This window comes from Ranitomeya variabilis, chromosome 7 (assembly GCF_051348905.1).
Source record: "Ranitomeya variabilis isolate aRanVar5 chromosome 7, aRanVar5.hap1, whole genome shotgun sequence".
NCBI classification, from domain to species: domain Eukaryota; kingdom Metazoa; phylum Chordata; class Amphibia; order Anura; family Dendrobatidae; genus Ranitomeya; species Ranitomeya variabilis.
Window position 1 is genome coordinate 167,026,090 of NC_135238.1, and position 15,247 is coordinate 167,041,336.

Sequence of the window (15,247 nt, forward strand, 5' to 3'; positions counted from 1 at the left end):
CATCCACTGTTTTCATGGTAATTGGAGAGGCTCTTTGCTGAATTGTAATACCATGTTCCTTGGCAAGTGTGATATCCATGAAATTGCCACCTGCACCAGAGTCAGTCATAGCTGAACTGGAAATCCTCTGTCCTGAACACAGGATCTTAATAGGGAGAGAACAGTGAGAGTTCTTTTCCTTCAGCTCCTTGGGGGGTGAAGTCATAGAAAGTGAATGGAATACAGCGTTTAAAGGCAGGCTACATTCAGAGATGTCAGATTCATCATCACAGTTGTCATACTCCCCTATTGCTGCTAGCACCTTGTTAGGCCGCCTAGGACACTTAGGACAATTGATCAAGAAGTGGTCAGACTGGCCGCATTAGAAACATAGACTTTCACGCAGGCGATGCTCCCGGCGCTCATTGATCTCGCGCCTCTGAACGGAATCAATTTGCATGGGCACCTCCTCCACCTCCCGAGAGATTTTACCTGCAGGCTCTTTGGAAGGAAGGGAAAAGTTAGAAACACGGTTATATGCAGCAAAGTTCTCCTGCCTAAGCTCAGTAAGGCGAATGTCTATGCGCACACAATGCTGTATAAATGTCTCTAGCTCTTGTGGTGACTCAGAGCGGGCTAGTTCATCTTTTACAATAAACAGTAAAAAGAGATTATTGCGGCTAATAAATTAGACCGCAGCCAGCTCACCGATCCATGCAGGTGCTCGGAACTTCATCTGGGACCAAGATGAGTGATAATTGCAACTGAAGAAAAAAAAAAAAGGGTGTTCCAGCTCCTTAAAATGTCGATACTTTATTTTTCCATTAAAATCTTGATACAAACATATCCTTGCATAATTGCGAATGCTGCAGTGAGGGCGACGCGTTTCGATCTTATCAGATCTTAATCCATGCTTGGTTTAATGTGAGTTCTGACAAATACTATATAGTATCAGTGGATCAATCTAATTGTAGCTGTCAGTCACATGACTGCTTTCACAGGTCCTAGTTTAGTAAAAGTTGTAACAAATACTACATGATGTCAGTGGACCAATCGTATTAACGCTATCAGTCACCTGACTGCTTTCACAGGTCCTATACATACATTTATTTCATTAAACACTAAAATAAACCAAAATATCAAATCAGCTATAAACAAAAAATAAAAACTAAAAAGAAATAGAGAACTTTTAAGCAATGAATAAATTTCTTAAGCATAATGATACATAATTTCGTTTTTTCTATTAAGGCCAAAAGGGTATCTCGTTTGTAGGTTATAAATCCAGAAAGCCTCTCTGGTGAGAAGCTGTCTTTTTATGTCCCCTCCCCTTTGGGAAAGTTTTGTTCGTTCGATCCCCTGTATTGTCATCATTGAGAAATCTCCAGAATGGCAAGTAGCAAAATGCTTAGCAACAGCTGAGATGTTACGATTCGTTGTATAGTTACCAGTTAGATCCCTGAGATGTTCCGATATTCTAATTTTTAGTTTCCTCGTTGTACACCCTATATAAGAGACATTTCATAAAGCACAATCTATTTTGTAAACAACGTTATTTGTATGGCAGTTTATAAATTCCTTTATTTGATATGTTTTTGTTCCTTCTGTATTCTGGAAGGTATTGTTAGTTTTTGCATTACGGCAAGTACTGCAAGCAGTAGTACCGCATTTATAAAAACCCCTACACTGCAACCATGTTTCGGATACAGATTGATGAATAAAGCAGTTCGGGGAAATGGAACTACCAATAGATGGTGCTTTCCTGGCTACTACATTTTAGCCGTCTTTTAGGATATCTGCAAGGCTATCATCTTCCAATAAGATAGGTAATCTTTTTAAGACTATGCTTTTAATTTCATTAAATTGACTACTATGTTGGAAACAAACATATGGGTTGTTCTTTCTATTTATTTTTGCCTTCTTACTGTCTACATTGTGTGTGAGCAAACTATCTCTGGATTTGTTGTTCACTCTTTGTTGTGCCCTGTCCAAAGTCCATCTGGGATATTTTCGTTTTTGTAGCTTATTTCTTAAATTATCAAATTCATTTTTTCTTTCCATTTCATCGCTGCAATTTCTTTTCAATCTTGTATATTCACCTACCGGGATAGATTTGATGGTGTGTTTGGGGTGACTACTTCTGGCATGTAATATAGTGTTTCCACTTAAAGGTTTCAAGTGTGTTTTACTGCCTATGACTTGATTAATAGTTCCCACTAAATCTAAATCTAGAAAAGAAATTTGATTATTGTCCCATTTATGGGTAAACTTGATACCATATTCATTTTTGTTGATGTATTCAATAAAGTCTGGTATGGCAGACACATTGCCCCCCCAAATAATTAGGGTGTCGTCTATGTATCTACCGTACCAGATGAGGGACTCGACAAAAGGATTGGTCACATTATAGATATATTTGCACTCCCAGTATGCCATTGTAAGGTTAGCCAAAGAGGGGGAATATTTAGCCCCCATTGGAACTCCAATCTTTTGTCTATAGATTACATTGTCAAAAGAAAAGATGTTATGCTTTAAAAGAAAAAAAGTGACTTGTAAAACGAAATTTATAAGGTCTTGGGTACAAGAACTATGTTGTTCCAGATGGAATTGAAGCGCCTCCATTGCTAATGTGTGTGGTATACATGTATATAGTGACAACTAAGCCATGAGTAGTTATCTTGCCATATTTTATTTGAGAAGGTTTTTAACACCTCTCTCGAATCCTTAATATAACCTGGCAATTTAACCACTAATGGCTGCAAAATGGAGTCTACCCACTCACATAAATGTTCACTCATTGAGCCTATACCTGATACAATGGGTCTCATTGCTGGTATGCCCTCACTTTTGTGTACTTTCGGCAGACCATATAATATAGGCATTTTTGGATGTGGCACATATATATAGTCTGCTTGTTTTTTATTGAGGACACCAAGTTCTAGACCTTCATTCACAATGACATTGATTTCTTCATTATATTTTTTGGAAGGATTTCCCTTTAATTTTTCATATGTTTCATTATCATTTAATAATTCTAATATTTTGTCTTTATAATCTTCCTTATTAATTACTACTATTGTGCCCCCCTTGTCACTTCTTTTAATGACAATGTTTTTCATTTCTTTCAATTGTATAAGGGCTTTTTTATGATTGGATGAAAGATTATTATATTTTTTATTTTTTATTATTTTATTTTTACCATCTTTTAATGATTTTAGATCTTTCTCGATCATTTCCTGGAATTTGTCCATACATTCCACCCTAGATTGTATAGGGTAGAAGTAGGGATTCTTGGTATTAAATGCTACAGATTGATTATCTTTGATGTTATTTTCAAGTCAGACGTAGATAAACTTTGTAAGCAGGTAAGCGCAAGTTGTTCTTTAAAGTCCATATGTTCATATTCAATTATTATGCAGTCTTTATTGTTTGTAGTAGACTCTTCATTATTTATGGCAAAATGTTTTTTCACTGTTAGGTTACGTACAAATTTATTAACATCCAATATAGTCATGAATAGGTTAAAGTCCGTATCTGGAACAAAATTTAATCCTAAAGACAGGACATCCAGTTGATCATTGGATAATTCTTGCGACGATAAATTAATTACATTATTTTCCGTTATTACTTCCGTTTTCCCCGACTATATCCTGCTGAATATATTTATTTGCGGATGCTATAAGTAAACATCTTTAAATTATCATGCGCACTAAAGACAGATCACCTAAAGCTGCACAGGTCTTTGGCAGTTTGCAAATATATCTATAATGTGAACAATCCTTTTGTCGAGTCCCTCGTCTGGTACGGTAGATACATAGACGACACCCTACTGTATTTTTCCGACTATAAGACGCACTTTTTTCCCTCCAAATTTGGGAGGAAAGTGTGGGTGCGTCTTATAGTACGGATATAGCATGTGGGGAGGGGGGCAGCAGCGAGTGGGATCGCACTGTTATCCCACTTCAGGATGTCCCCGCTACCCGGAATCAGCTGCTGTGGAAAGCACATGGCCATGCTGATTAAGTGCAGTGAATATTTATTAGCTGCTCCCCGCCCACCGATCAGCTGAGCGGTGAGCCGGGAGCAGCAAATGAATGCTGCACTTAAGCAGGGACACACAGTTTCCCCAGCACTGATTCCAGGGAGAATCTGTGTGTCCGGGGGAGGAGAAGGCAGCAGCAGAGGCCAGGAGATCGCTGTCTACCTGCCTGTGCTGGACGAGTGCTGTGCAGGAGGACCTGTGTGATGTCAGAAGTGGGCAGGCTGGAGCATCACATGGCAGCTCAGAGCCCTCCCTCTTCTGACATCATCACAGGTCCTTCAGACTCCCACCTAGAATCTGCAGCTTCCTCTTATGTCCTGCGCTGTGGAAAGGCAACAACAACAGGGAAGGCTCTGTGTGTGCAGCCATGGGATGCTCCAGCTTTTACATCACAACAGTGTGGCTGGCTGCCACAATTAATAGGTCAGTCTTTACAAAACACAATAAAGCACTCTACCACTCCTTTGGTGAACTATAACTCCCAGCATGTCATAGGATCTGCAGGACATGCTGGGAGTTATAGTTCTCCCATGGGATTTTAAAGCAGCACTCCAGTGTTATTTTGCAGTGCTGGCTGGAGTGGTGCTTTCACTATAAGCCCTGTGCACCCATTCTTAGGGCTCATTTCCACATGCGAGGCACACGTCCGTATCTCGCATGTGGAAACCAAGCTGTGGAGCCGGCACTCCAGAGCGGAGCATGCGGCCGCATAGGAACACATGGAGCTGCACAGCTCCGCTCCAAAGTGCCGGCGCCAGAGCTTGGTTTCCACATGCGAGATTCGGACGTGTGCCTCGCATGTGGAAATGAGCCCTTATACTCACCCTCCAGCGTCTTCATATCGTACTTCACAGACACCACACTGGTCCCACAGCTTCCAACATAATAACATACTATTATATATAATAACACCACATATAATAGTATGTTATTTATGTTATTAAATATTTTACCACATTTTTTTTGCTTCAAATATTTTTTTTCCCTATTTTCCACCTCTAAAACCTGGGTGCGCCTTATAGTCCGGTGCGTCCTATAGTCCGAAAAATATGGTAATTATTTGGGGGGGCAATGTGTCTGCCGTACCAGACTTTATTGAATACATCAACAAAAATGAATATGGTATCAAATTTACCCATAAATGGGACAATAATCAAATTTCTTTTCTAGATTTAGATTTTAGTGGGAACTATTAATCAAGTCATAGGCAGTAAAACACACTTGAAACCTTTAAGTGGAAACACTACACTCACTGGCCACTTTATTAGGTACACCTGTCCAACTTCTTGTTAACACTTAATTTCTAATCAGCCAATCACATGGCGGCAACTCAGTGCATTTAGGCATGTAGACATGGTCAAGACAATCTCCTGCAGTTCAAACTGAGCATCAGTATGGGGAAGAAAGGTGATTTGAGTGCCTTTGAATGTGGCATGGTTGTTGGTGCCAGAAGGGCTGGTCTGAGTATTTCAGAAACTGCTGATCTACTGGGATTTTCACGCACAACCATCTCTAGGGTTTACAGAGAATGGTCCGAAAAAGAAAAAAAATCCAGTGAGCGGCAGTTCTGTGGGCGGAAATGCCTTGTTGATGCCAGAGGTCAGAGGAGAATGGGCAGACTGGTTCGAGCTGATAGAAAGGCAACAGTGACTCAAATCGCCACCCGTTACAACCAAGGTAGACCTAAGAGCATCTCTGAACGCACAGTGCGTCGAACTTTGAGGCAGATGGGCTACAGCAGCAGAAGACCACACCGGGTACCACTCCTTTCAGCTAAGAACAGGAAACTGAGGCTACAATTTGTACAAGCTCATCGAAATTGGACAGTAGAAGATTGGAAAAACGTTGCTTGGTCTGATGAGTCTCGATTTCTGCTGCGACATTCGGATGGTAGGGTCAGAATTTGGCGTAAACAACATGAAAGCATGGATCCATCCTGCCTTGTATGGAGCATCTTTGGGATGTGCAGCCGACAAATCTGCGGCAACTGTGTGATGCCATCATGTCAATATGGACCAAAATCTCTGAGGAATGCTTCCAGCACCTTGTTGAATCTATGCCATGAAGAATTGAGGCAGTTCTGAAGGCAAAAGGGGGTCCAACCCGTTACTAGCATGGTGTACCTAATAAAGTGGCCGGTGAGTGTATATTACATGCCAGAAGTAGTCACCCCAAACACACCATCAAATCTATCCCGGTAGGTGAATATACAAGATTGAAAAGAAATTGCAGCGATGAAATGGAAAGAAAAAATGAATTTGATAATTTAAGAAATAAACTACAAAAACGAAAATATCCCAGATGGACTTTGGACAGGGCACAACAAATAGTGAACAACAAATCCAGAGATAGTTTGCTCACACACAATGTAGACAGTAAGAAGGCAAAAATAAATAGAAAGAACAACCCATATGTTTGTTTCCAACATAGTAGTCAATTTAATGAAATTAAAAGCATAGTCTTAAAAAGATTACCTATCTTATTGGAAGATGATAGCCTTGCAGATATTCTAAAAGACGGCTTAAATGTAGTAGCCAGGAAACCCGAACTGCTTTATTCATCAATCTGTATCCGAAACATGGTTGCAGTGTAGGGGTTTTTATAAATGCGGTACTACTGCTTGCAGTACTTGCCGTAATGCAAAAACTAACAATACCTTCCAGAATACAGAAGGAACAAAAACATATCAAATAAAGGAATTTATAAACTGCCATACAAATAACGTTGTTTACAAAATAGATTGTGCTTTATGAAATGTCTCTTATATAGGGTGTACAACGAGGAAACTAAAAATTAGAATATCGGAACATCTCAGGGATCTAACTGGTAACTATACAACGAATCGTAACATCTCAGCTGTTGCTAAGCATTTTGCTACTTGCCATTCTGGAGATTTCTCAATGATGACAATACAGGGGATCGAACGAACAAAACTTTCCCAAAGGGGAGGGGACATAAAAAGACAGCTTCTCACCAGAGAGGCTTTCTGGATTTATAACCTACAAATGAGATACCCTTTTGGCCTTAATAGAAAAAACGAAATTATGTATCATTATGCTTAAGAAATTTATTCATTGCTTAAAAGTTCTCTATTTCTTTTTATTTTTTATTTTTTGTTTATAGCTGATTTGATGTTTTGGTTTATTTTAGTGTTTAATGAAATAAATGTATGTATAGGACCTGTGAAAGCAGTCAGGTGACTGATAGCGTTAATACGGTTGGTCCACTGACATCATGTAGTATTTGTTAGAACTTTTACTGAACTAGGACCTGTGAAAGCAGTCATGTGACTGACAGCTACAATTAGATTGGTCCACTGATACTATATAGTATTTGTCAGAACTCACATTAAACCAAGCATGGATTAAGATCTGATAAGATCGAAACGCGTCGCTCTCACTGCAGCATTCGCAATTATGCAAGGATATGTTTGTATCAAGATTTTAATGGAAAAATAAAGTATCGACATTTTAAGGAGCTGGAACACCCTTTTTTTTCCATCTTTTACAATACTAGACAGACCCGTTTTAAAAATAGGCAATTGTGCATAACTGTCCCAATTGGTATCTACCGCCAATCTCCTGAATTCAGCGGCATACTCAATAACAGAACATTTAGCCTGGCGTAAAGACAACAAAGCAGATTCAGCGGTTGCACGGCGATTAGGGTCATCAAACATTAATGCCATAGCGGCCAAGAAATCACCCAAGTCATTTAACCATGGGTCACGAGACTCAATCATCGGATTCGCCCAGGCGAGCGCTCGTGAGGTCAGTAGCATTATTACACACAATACTTTGGATCTATCAGTAGAAAAACTGTCAGCATGCACATCAAATATAGCATACATTGATTCACAAAGCCACAAAATTTGTCGCGATCACCATTAAATCTGAATGGGGGCAACTTAGGTGGGCCAGCTGCTGGCGGTTGCCCAGAGGGTAAAGTCACTTGTGCAGCTATTTGCGTGCTTATGTCCTGAAAAGCCCGTCCATACTGGGACTCTATGCCAGCAAGTTTGTTTTCCTGGGCTGCCATGCGGTTGCTCAAGTCCTGCAAAGTTTGTCCAAACACTTGTTAATTGTGTTCAAAGCTTCCAAACTTCTTTTTCAGTCCTTCCACATCTTTCTGCAGTGATCTAATTATGGAAAACACCTGCTCTAATTTGCTTTCTGCAGTCATTGTTCCAGCAGTCTCCTTTTTTTTTAGGCTAGAGTATCCTGTAATAATTATAGGGGATAACTCAGGAGACTCTTTGCGTGGAAAAAGACAACTACAGGACACAGTTTTATAAGTGGTAAAGTCTATATTATCACACGGTGATTCAAACAGGTGGAGAGAGAATACTCAAGTCCACAACACTTGGTGCAAATAATAAACGCAGCTTAGCAGTCTATAGGAAACTTCAGAGGAAAATGCAATCAAGCAGAAAGTCTATGAAGCACAGTTATTCTTGAGGATACTTGACACAAATAAATCCTTGTCTTAGTCCAGGCACAGATAGATATGCTTATTAGGCAGTTCAAATCATATCTCAGCTCAACCAGGGAGGCCTGGTTAATAGTCTCAGGTTATTGCAAAGCAGCAACAGCTTACATGACCAGCAAATGCAGATGGAAGTAAACACGAACAGCAGATGAAGGAGGATTACTGGAAACTAGTGTATGCAGCAGGAACTCAGAGGAGAGTAGCAGGATCACCACACAGATTCACAGGAGCAGGTGTATAGCCAGGGAGTAATCAGAGGTCAGGAGCTGGATGCAAGGCAGAATACTCTAGCACAGACTGAAGGCTGGGGTGGAGTTTTATAGCAGGAGACACAGTGCACACGAGACCAAAGACGCCATCTTGAAAAAGGGCAGTAGTGCACAAATGGTAAAAAATGTTCAGAGTCCTGACAGTCCTACAGATTCGGTTCACTCATCCCTAGTCCCAGAGTACGGATTCTGTTCTTAGGAGTTGTCATTCCACTGTGCTAACAATAATTCTACTCTCAGTGTGGTGCGTCTGGGCCTAGAGACCCTTATTCCACTCTCATTGTGGAGTGTCTGGGCCTAGAGACCCTTATTCCACTCTCATTGTGGTGTGTGTGGGCCTAGAGACCCTTATTCCACTCTCATTGTGGTGTGTCTGGGCCTAGAGACCCTTATTCCACTCTCATTGTGGTGTGTATGGGCCTAGAGACCCTTATTCCACTCTCATTGTGGTGTTTCTGGGCCTAGAGACCCCTATTCCACTCTAATCATGGTGTGTGTGGGCCTAGAGACCCTTATTCCACTCTTATTGTGGTGTGTATGGGCCTAGAGACCCTTATTCCACTCTCATTGTGGTGTTTCTGGGCCTAGAGACCCCTATTCCACTCTAATCATGGTGTGTGTGGGCCTAGAGACCCTTATTCCACTCTTATTGTGGTGTGTCTGGGCCTAGAGACCCTTATTCCACTCTCATTGTCGTGTGTCTGGGCCTAGAGACCCTTATTTAAATCCAGTCTGCATTTCCTTCCATCCTATGCCTGCCTGCACCTCCAGTACATGTGTATGATACATAACTATGTAGGATCTGTTCACTCTTACTTTTGGTAGTCATAAGTGGACAGGAAAGGAAGTGCAGGCCCCAGATTCACTGCCACTGAAGTCAATGGGAGAGCGGAGCTGCTATGGCACTTCCGCTCCTCTGACAGATTCTGACTCTCACCTTTCTGCGGTGCCTTCTGGGCTTCCATGACCATCTATCTCAGACAGCAGCACCCTGCTTTTGGTGGGCTCCCACTGAGATGACAAAATATTAGATCTGACCTGCAGTCCCATGTAACTACACAGATAATACAGTGATTCTTTTGTGGGTACTGATAGCAGTGATGGCTCCTCTGGATCATACTGCTGCTGTTTCTGCCTGTGCTGCTGTTCTGGGCTGGTGAGAGGAGTAAGGCAGAATCAGTGAGAGATGAGAGCAGACTAGATCTATCTATTGCTGATAATGACAGACTGCTACAAACCACAGATCTTCAGCATGTTTGCAGTTTTGCACTAGGTCAGCTGTAAATCACAAGTTGATCACACATCATGTAAACATCCTCACCTTTCACCTCAAATATCATAGATCTGAAACTTTGTGATGCTGAAATAGGCAATTTTCCATGTGGGCAATTTTCCATGTGGGCAATTTTCTGTGTGGGCAAATTTCTGTGTGGGCAATTTTCCTTGTGGGCAATTTTCCGTGTGGGCAATTTTCCATGTGGGCAATTTTCTGTGTGGGCAATTTTCCTGTGGGCAATTTTCCTGTGGGCATTTTTCATGTGGGCAATTTTCCTGTGGGTAATTTTCCTGTGGGCATTTTTCAGGGAACCATTTTTACTAATTGATGGGTCTGCCCCAATTAACTTCTGGGTCTCTAAATTGGAAACATGGCCTGAGCTTGTCCTTTATGCCTTGGAGGTGTTGGCCTGCCCTGAAGCAAGTGTACTATCGGAACGTGTGCTTAGCATGGCAGGTGATGTCATCACAGACAGGCTCATTTGCCTGTCCACATCCAACGTAGGAAGCTAACATTCCTTAAAATGAACCAGGCGTGGATCCCACAGGACTGGTCTATACTTTTCCATGACTGGACAACTATAACAGCTGCACCCAGCCAGTCTTCAACCTTATTTGGCATTCGGCTTCCTCCCCAAATAAAAAACAAAAACAAAACAAAAAAATTGGCTACCTCCTCCTCCGTCTCTTCCACCTACACCACCACGTCCATCACCTTTTCCAGTTGGACCTTTGCCCCCTTGTTGTAGTTTTTTATTTTATTTTTGGTTCATTCTATCTTTGGTTCATTCTATGTTCTTTGTAGTCATTCCTCTAAAAAAACTGTTGGGTTACTTCTACATTGCCTCTTCCACCCATACAGACACATCCACCTCTTTCTTCACTTGGACCTACGCCTCATGGTTCTAGATTGCTAGATGAATTTTTTCAATTATTAGTTGTTTTAAGTGAGATAAATTTAAATAATATTGAAAATCATGGAAAAAGTACAAAAAACAAAAACAACCAGTGCTGGATTACTGCTCCCTTGACACTTCATTTATTTACTTATTTTACTCAGTTATATAGCGCTATTCTTTACAGACATTATGGGCACTTTCCGATTGGAGCTCACAATCTAATTTCCTTATGAATATGTTCTTAGAGTGTGGGAGGAAACCAGAGTACCAGGAGGAAATCCATGCAAACACGGACAGAACATACAAACTCCTTACAAATGTTGTCCTTGGTTGGATTTGAACCCAAGACCCCAGTGCTGCAAGGCTGACCACTGAGCCACCTTGCTGCCCTGCCTCTTCCACCTATAAAGCCATGTCCATCTCCTCCACTTGGACCTGTTCCACCTGGTTCAAGATTCATATTTTTCATTTTTACTTTGCATTTTTTATCTAGCCCTTGAGTGGCACTTTAAATCTAAGCTCCGTGCCCCCATTCTTATACTCACCTTCCGGCAGCTTCACTTCCTACCGGCGCCACTCTGGTCCTGGGGTGCCATCTTGTGCCCATAACTTTTGACTGGCCGGAAGTCAGAAGTTATGTTGCAAGCTCTCAATGCAAGTCTATGAAAACCAGAAGTAGGCTCTCATAGACTTGTATTAAGAAGTGACCTCCGATGCACTCCTGCAGACATTGGAGGGCGCCGGCAAGTCACTTTTTACTGGAGACCGACTGGTGCTAGGCTGGAAAAGAATGAAAGGGATGACAGATGAGTGTGAGATAGTGGAACAGGGAACTTACATTTAAAGCACCCATCTAGGGGTGTAATAAAAAAACACTGGACTAGTGATTTAAGCTTGTTCACATGCAGCGTTTTTACCACATATTCTCTGCTCATTTTTAATTCTGAAAAACATAGCGTTTTACAGCACCTGCATATTAATAAGCTTTCTAAATTCTCATGCACAAATTGCTTATTTTTTCTAAGCATTTTTTTTCAAGTCTGCAGCATGTTCATTCTTGTAGCATTCAACTGAATGGAAAAAATGCAAGTAAAAAATGCATCAAAAGGCACACTAAGGACTTGCTCACACATGCAATGAAATCGGATGAGTGCAGTCCGCTAAAAAAATTGGATTGCACTCGGCCAAATGTTATACTATGGGGCAGCTCACATTTGCGATTATTTTCTCATGCCGATTCGGCACACGAAAACAATCGCTGCATGCTGCGACTGCATCCAAGAATCAGATCGCATCCAACCATGCAAGTCTATGGTTGTTTGTGAAACATTGTACTGCACTGGGATATCACCCGAGTACAGTGCGAATCCTGCTAATGCCGCCAATGGAGAAGATGGAGAAATTACTTTCTCTGTCTCCTCCGCACCTGTGCACCAATTCTAGCATGCGAGAGGATCTGAGCACAGAGCACTGACACTCGGCTCCAGATCGCAGCAGAGCAGGAGCCGAGTGTCATTAGCATATCACATCCAATGCTCTCACATCGGATGCAATACACCAAAGTGACCATGGCCTAAGGCTATGTTCCCATGATGAGTTTTGGTGCATTTTTGGCATTGCCTTTTTTTGTTGCTTGTCTTACAATTCCAGGAAAATGGATAGGATTTATATAAATCTCCTGCTCATTGGGCTTCTTTATTTACTCAGCATAAATTGACATGCGGTGCATGTTTCAAATCTGCAGCAAATCTACAGTCTTCTGTGTGGATTTTCCCCATAGACTTGCATTAGTTGCCGTGGCAGAACCATGTTGAATACACATGTAATCCGCACCTAAGCATGTCACTAAAGTTTTGTCAAATCCAAACACCAGGAAGTATCAAAAACAAAGTAGCTTTATATAAAGCATGACACACGAAAAAGAGACAAAAAGACAGAGTCAGAAACACGACAAAAACTCATGTTAACAGAACGCATCAAAAATTGCAATGAAAAAACGCAAGTAACCTAGGCGCAGAAATTCTGCAGCGTCAAAATCTTATGGTGAGAACTGAGCCTAAAACACTGAAAAAATGTGTCAAAAACGCGCATATTTTAAAAGGTGTTTTTTCTGCCAAAGCTCAGGGTTTTGATACACAAAAATCTACTGCAAATAGTCAATTTGCGTAAATACCATTAAGCCACATTCACACGTGCAGGATATTACATCAGTATTTGTAAGCCAAAATGAGTGGTGAAACAGTCAGAGGAAAAGTATAATAGGAACATGTCACCACTTCTGGATTTATCACCCACTCCTGGTTTTGGCTTATAAATACTGATGTAAAATACTGAACGTGTGAACAAGGCCTAAGACATAATTATTTTGCTGTTATAAGGTTAAAGGGGGTATCCGAGACTTTATGAAAAACGAAAAAATGTACCTAAGCACTAAGAGGCAGGTAATTGCAGGTTACCTGCCTGTTGTGCACGGACCGTTCTTCCCCAGCACAGAGCGGTCACATCTACAGAGCGGAGGCTTCTTTTCCGCTCTGCTATGTCTATGGGGTGGGACTTCCGACGTAATGAGGTAGGAAAGAGTTGGTCCAGTGCTCTAAGGGTATGTGTCCACGTTCAGGATTGCATCAGGATTTGGTCAGTATTTTACATCAGTATTTGTAAGCCAAAACCAGGAGTGGGTGATAAATGCAGAAGTGGTGCATATGTTTCTGTTATACTTTTCCTCTAATTGTTCCACTCCTGGTTTTGGCTTACAAATACTGATGAAACATCCTGACCAAATCCTGATGCAATCCTGAACGTGGACACATACCCTAAGGCTGCGTGTCCACGTTCAGGATGGCCGGCGGTATCACCGGAGCGGCGAAGCCGCTTGGCGCTAAGCCCTGCCCCCTTTTTGGATGCGATGATGCCGGATGTGTTAACTGTACACATCCGGGATCATCGCACCCCTCCCATAGGGCCCTGTGTTATGCCTTGCGGGGATGCTGCGTCCCCGCAAGGTGTACGGACATGCTGCGATCTGAAAAGACGTGCAGCATATCCGGAGTCGCAGGCCCGCCGCGTGCGGGTTTCCACACATAGTGGACAAGGGATTTCAAAAAATTCCCTCCACTATGCTGGAACATCTGGACGCTGCGTGTTTGACGCTGCAGCTCTGCGCAGCGTCAAACAAGCAGCGTTTACTGACCGTGGACACACACCCTTACAGTCCACATTAACGCACCATCTTATAACTATGTATGTTTTTACTTGTTTTAGGATGCCATCTCCTTCTCATGCCACATCTTGTGATGCTTTCAAGCTGGGAATTGCTGACAAGATCCAGAGAGAAAGACTAAAATGTACCACCGCTACACTTCACGGAACTAAAAAGAAATAATTGAATGCCCCCCAATCCCACCAAAAAAAACCTTTTTTTCCTATATAATGTTTTCTTATATAAACAAATAAAAAGTAGAAAAAGGGAGACCTAATTGGTATCTCTGTGTTTGTAATTATCTGAGCAATTTGACTCATAAATTGAACTAGGCAGGAGAATTATGTTTTGTTTGTTTTGCTCAGCTCATCTGACAATGACTGGAATAAAAGGTGACCAAAATGTAATATACAGCCCAAAATGATATAAATAAAAATATAATGTAACCCTGCAAAAATACAAACCCCAAACAGCTCCAAGAATGAAAAAATTTAAAGGAATTGGCAGCTAGAAAATGGAGACATAAAAATCACATGATTTTTAAGAAAAAAATGTTTATTTTTGTGCAAAAAAACAAACAAAATAAAATACAGTATTTTTCGGCACATAAAACGACTGGGAGTATAAAATGACCCCCAACTTTTGGGGGGTCACCTTATACACCGGGTGTCGTCTTATACGGCGTGTGCAGGGAGCGGTCCCGGATGGTTCCCAGGGACTGGAGGAGAGGAGAATCTCCTTCAGGCCCTGGGATCCATATTCGTGTAAAAAAAAGAATAAAAATAAAAAATATGGATATACTTACCTGCCGACGGCCCCATATTTTACACGAATATGGATCCCAGGGCCTGAAGGAGATTCTCCTCTTCTCCAGACCCTGGAAACCATCGGGGACCTCTCCCTGCACCATATGCGGCGACTTCAGAGCTCCGTACCCGGCGTATAAGACGACCCCCGACTTTTGAGAAGATTTTCAGGGGTTAAAAAGTCGTCTTATACGCCGGAAAATACGGGTTAATAAAAATAACTATAAATTTGGTATTGTCTTAAACATGTTGCACTGCAGAATACATATATATTTCCGTTATAAATGTAATTT

General features: G+C 41.5%; 1 protein-coding gene across 1 annotated transcript in view; it reads left to right on the forward strand.

Annotated features, from left to right (window-relative positions):
- Window positions 1-14,762, forward strand: part of LOC143785752 (uncharacterized) — a 368,406-nt gene extending 353,644 nt beyond the window's left edge. The window contains exon 14 of the mRNA XM_077274844.1: window positions 14,211-14,762. Within this exon, the coding sequence (XP_077130959.1) occupies window positions 14,211-14,331 (121 nt within the window). The 3' untranslated portion in view covers window positions 14,332-14,762. The remainder of the gene's footprint in view (window positions 1-14,210) is intronic.
- The last annotated feature ends 485 nt before the right edge of the window (window positions 14,763-15,247 follow it).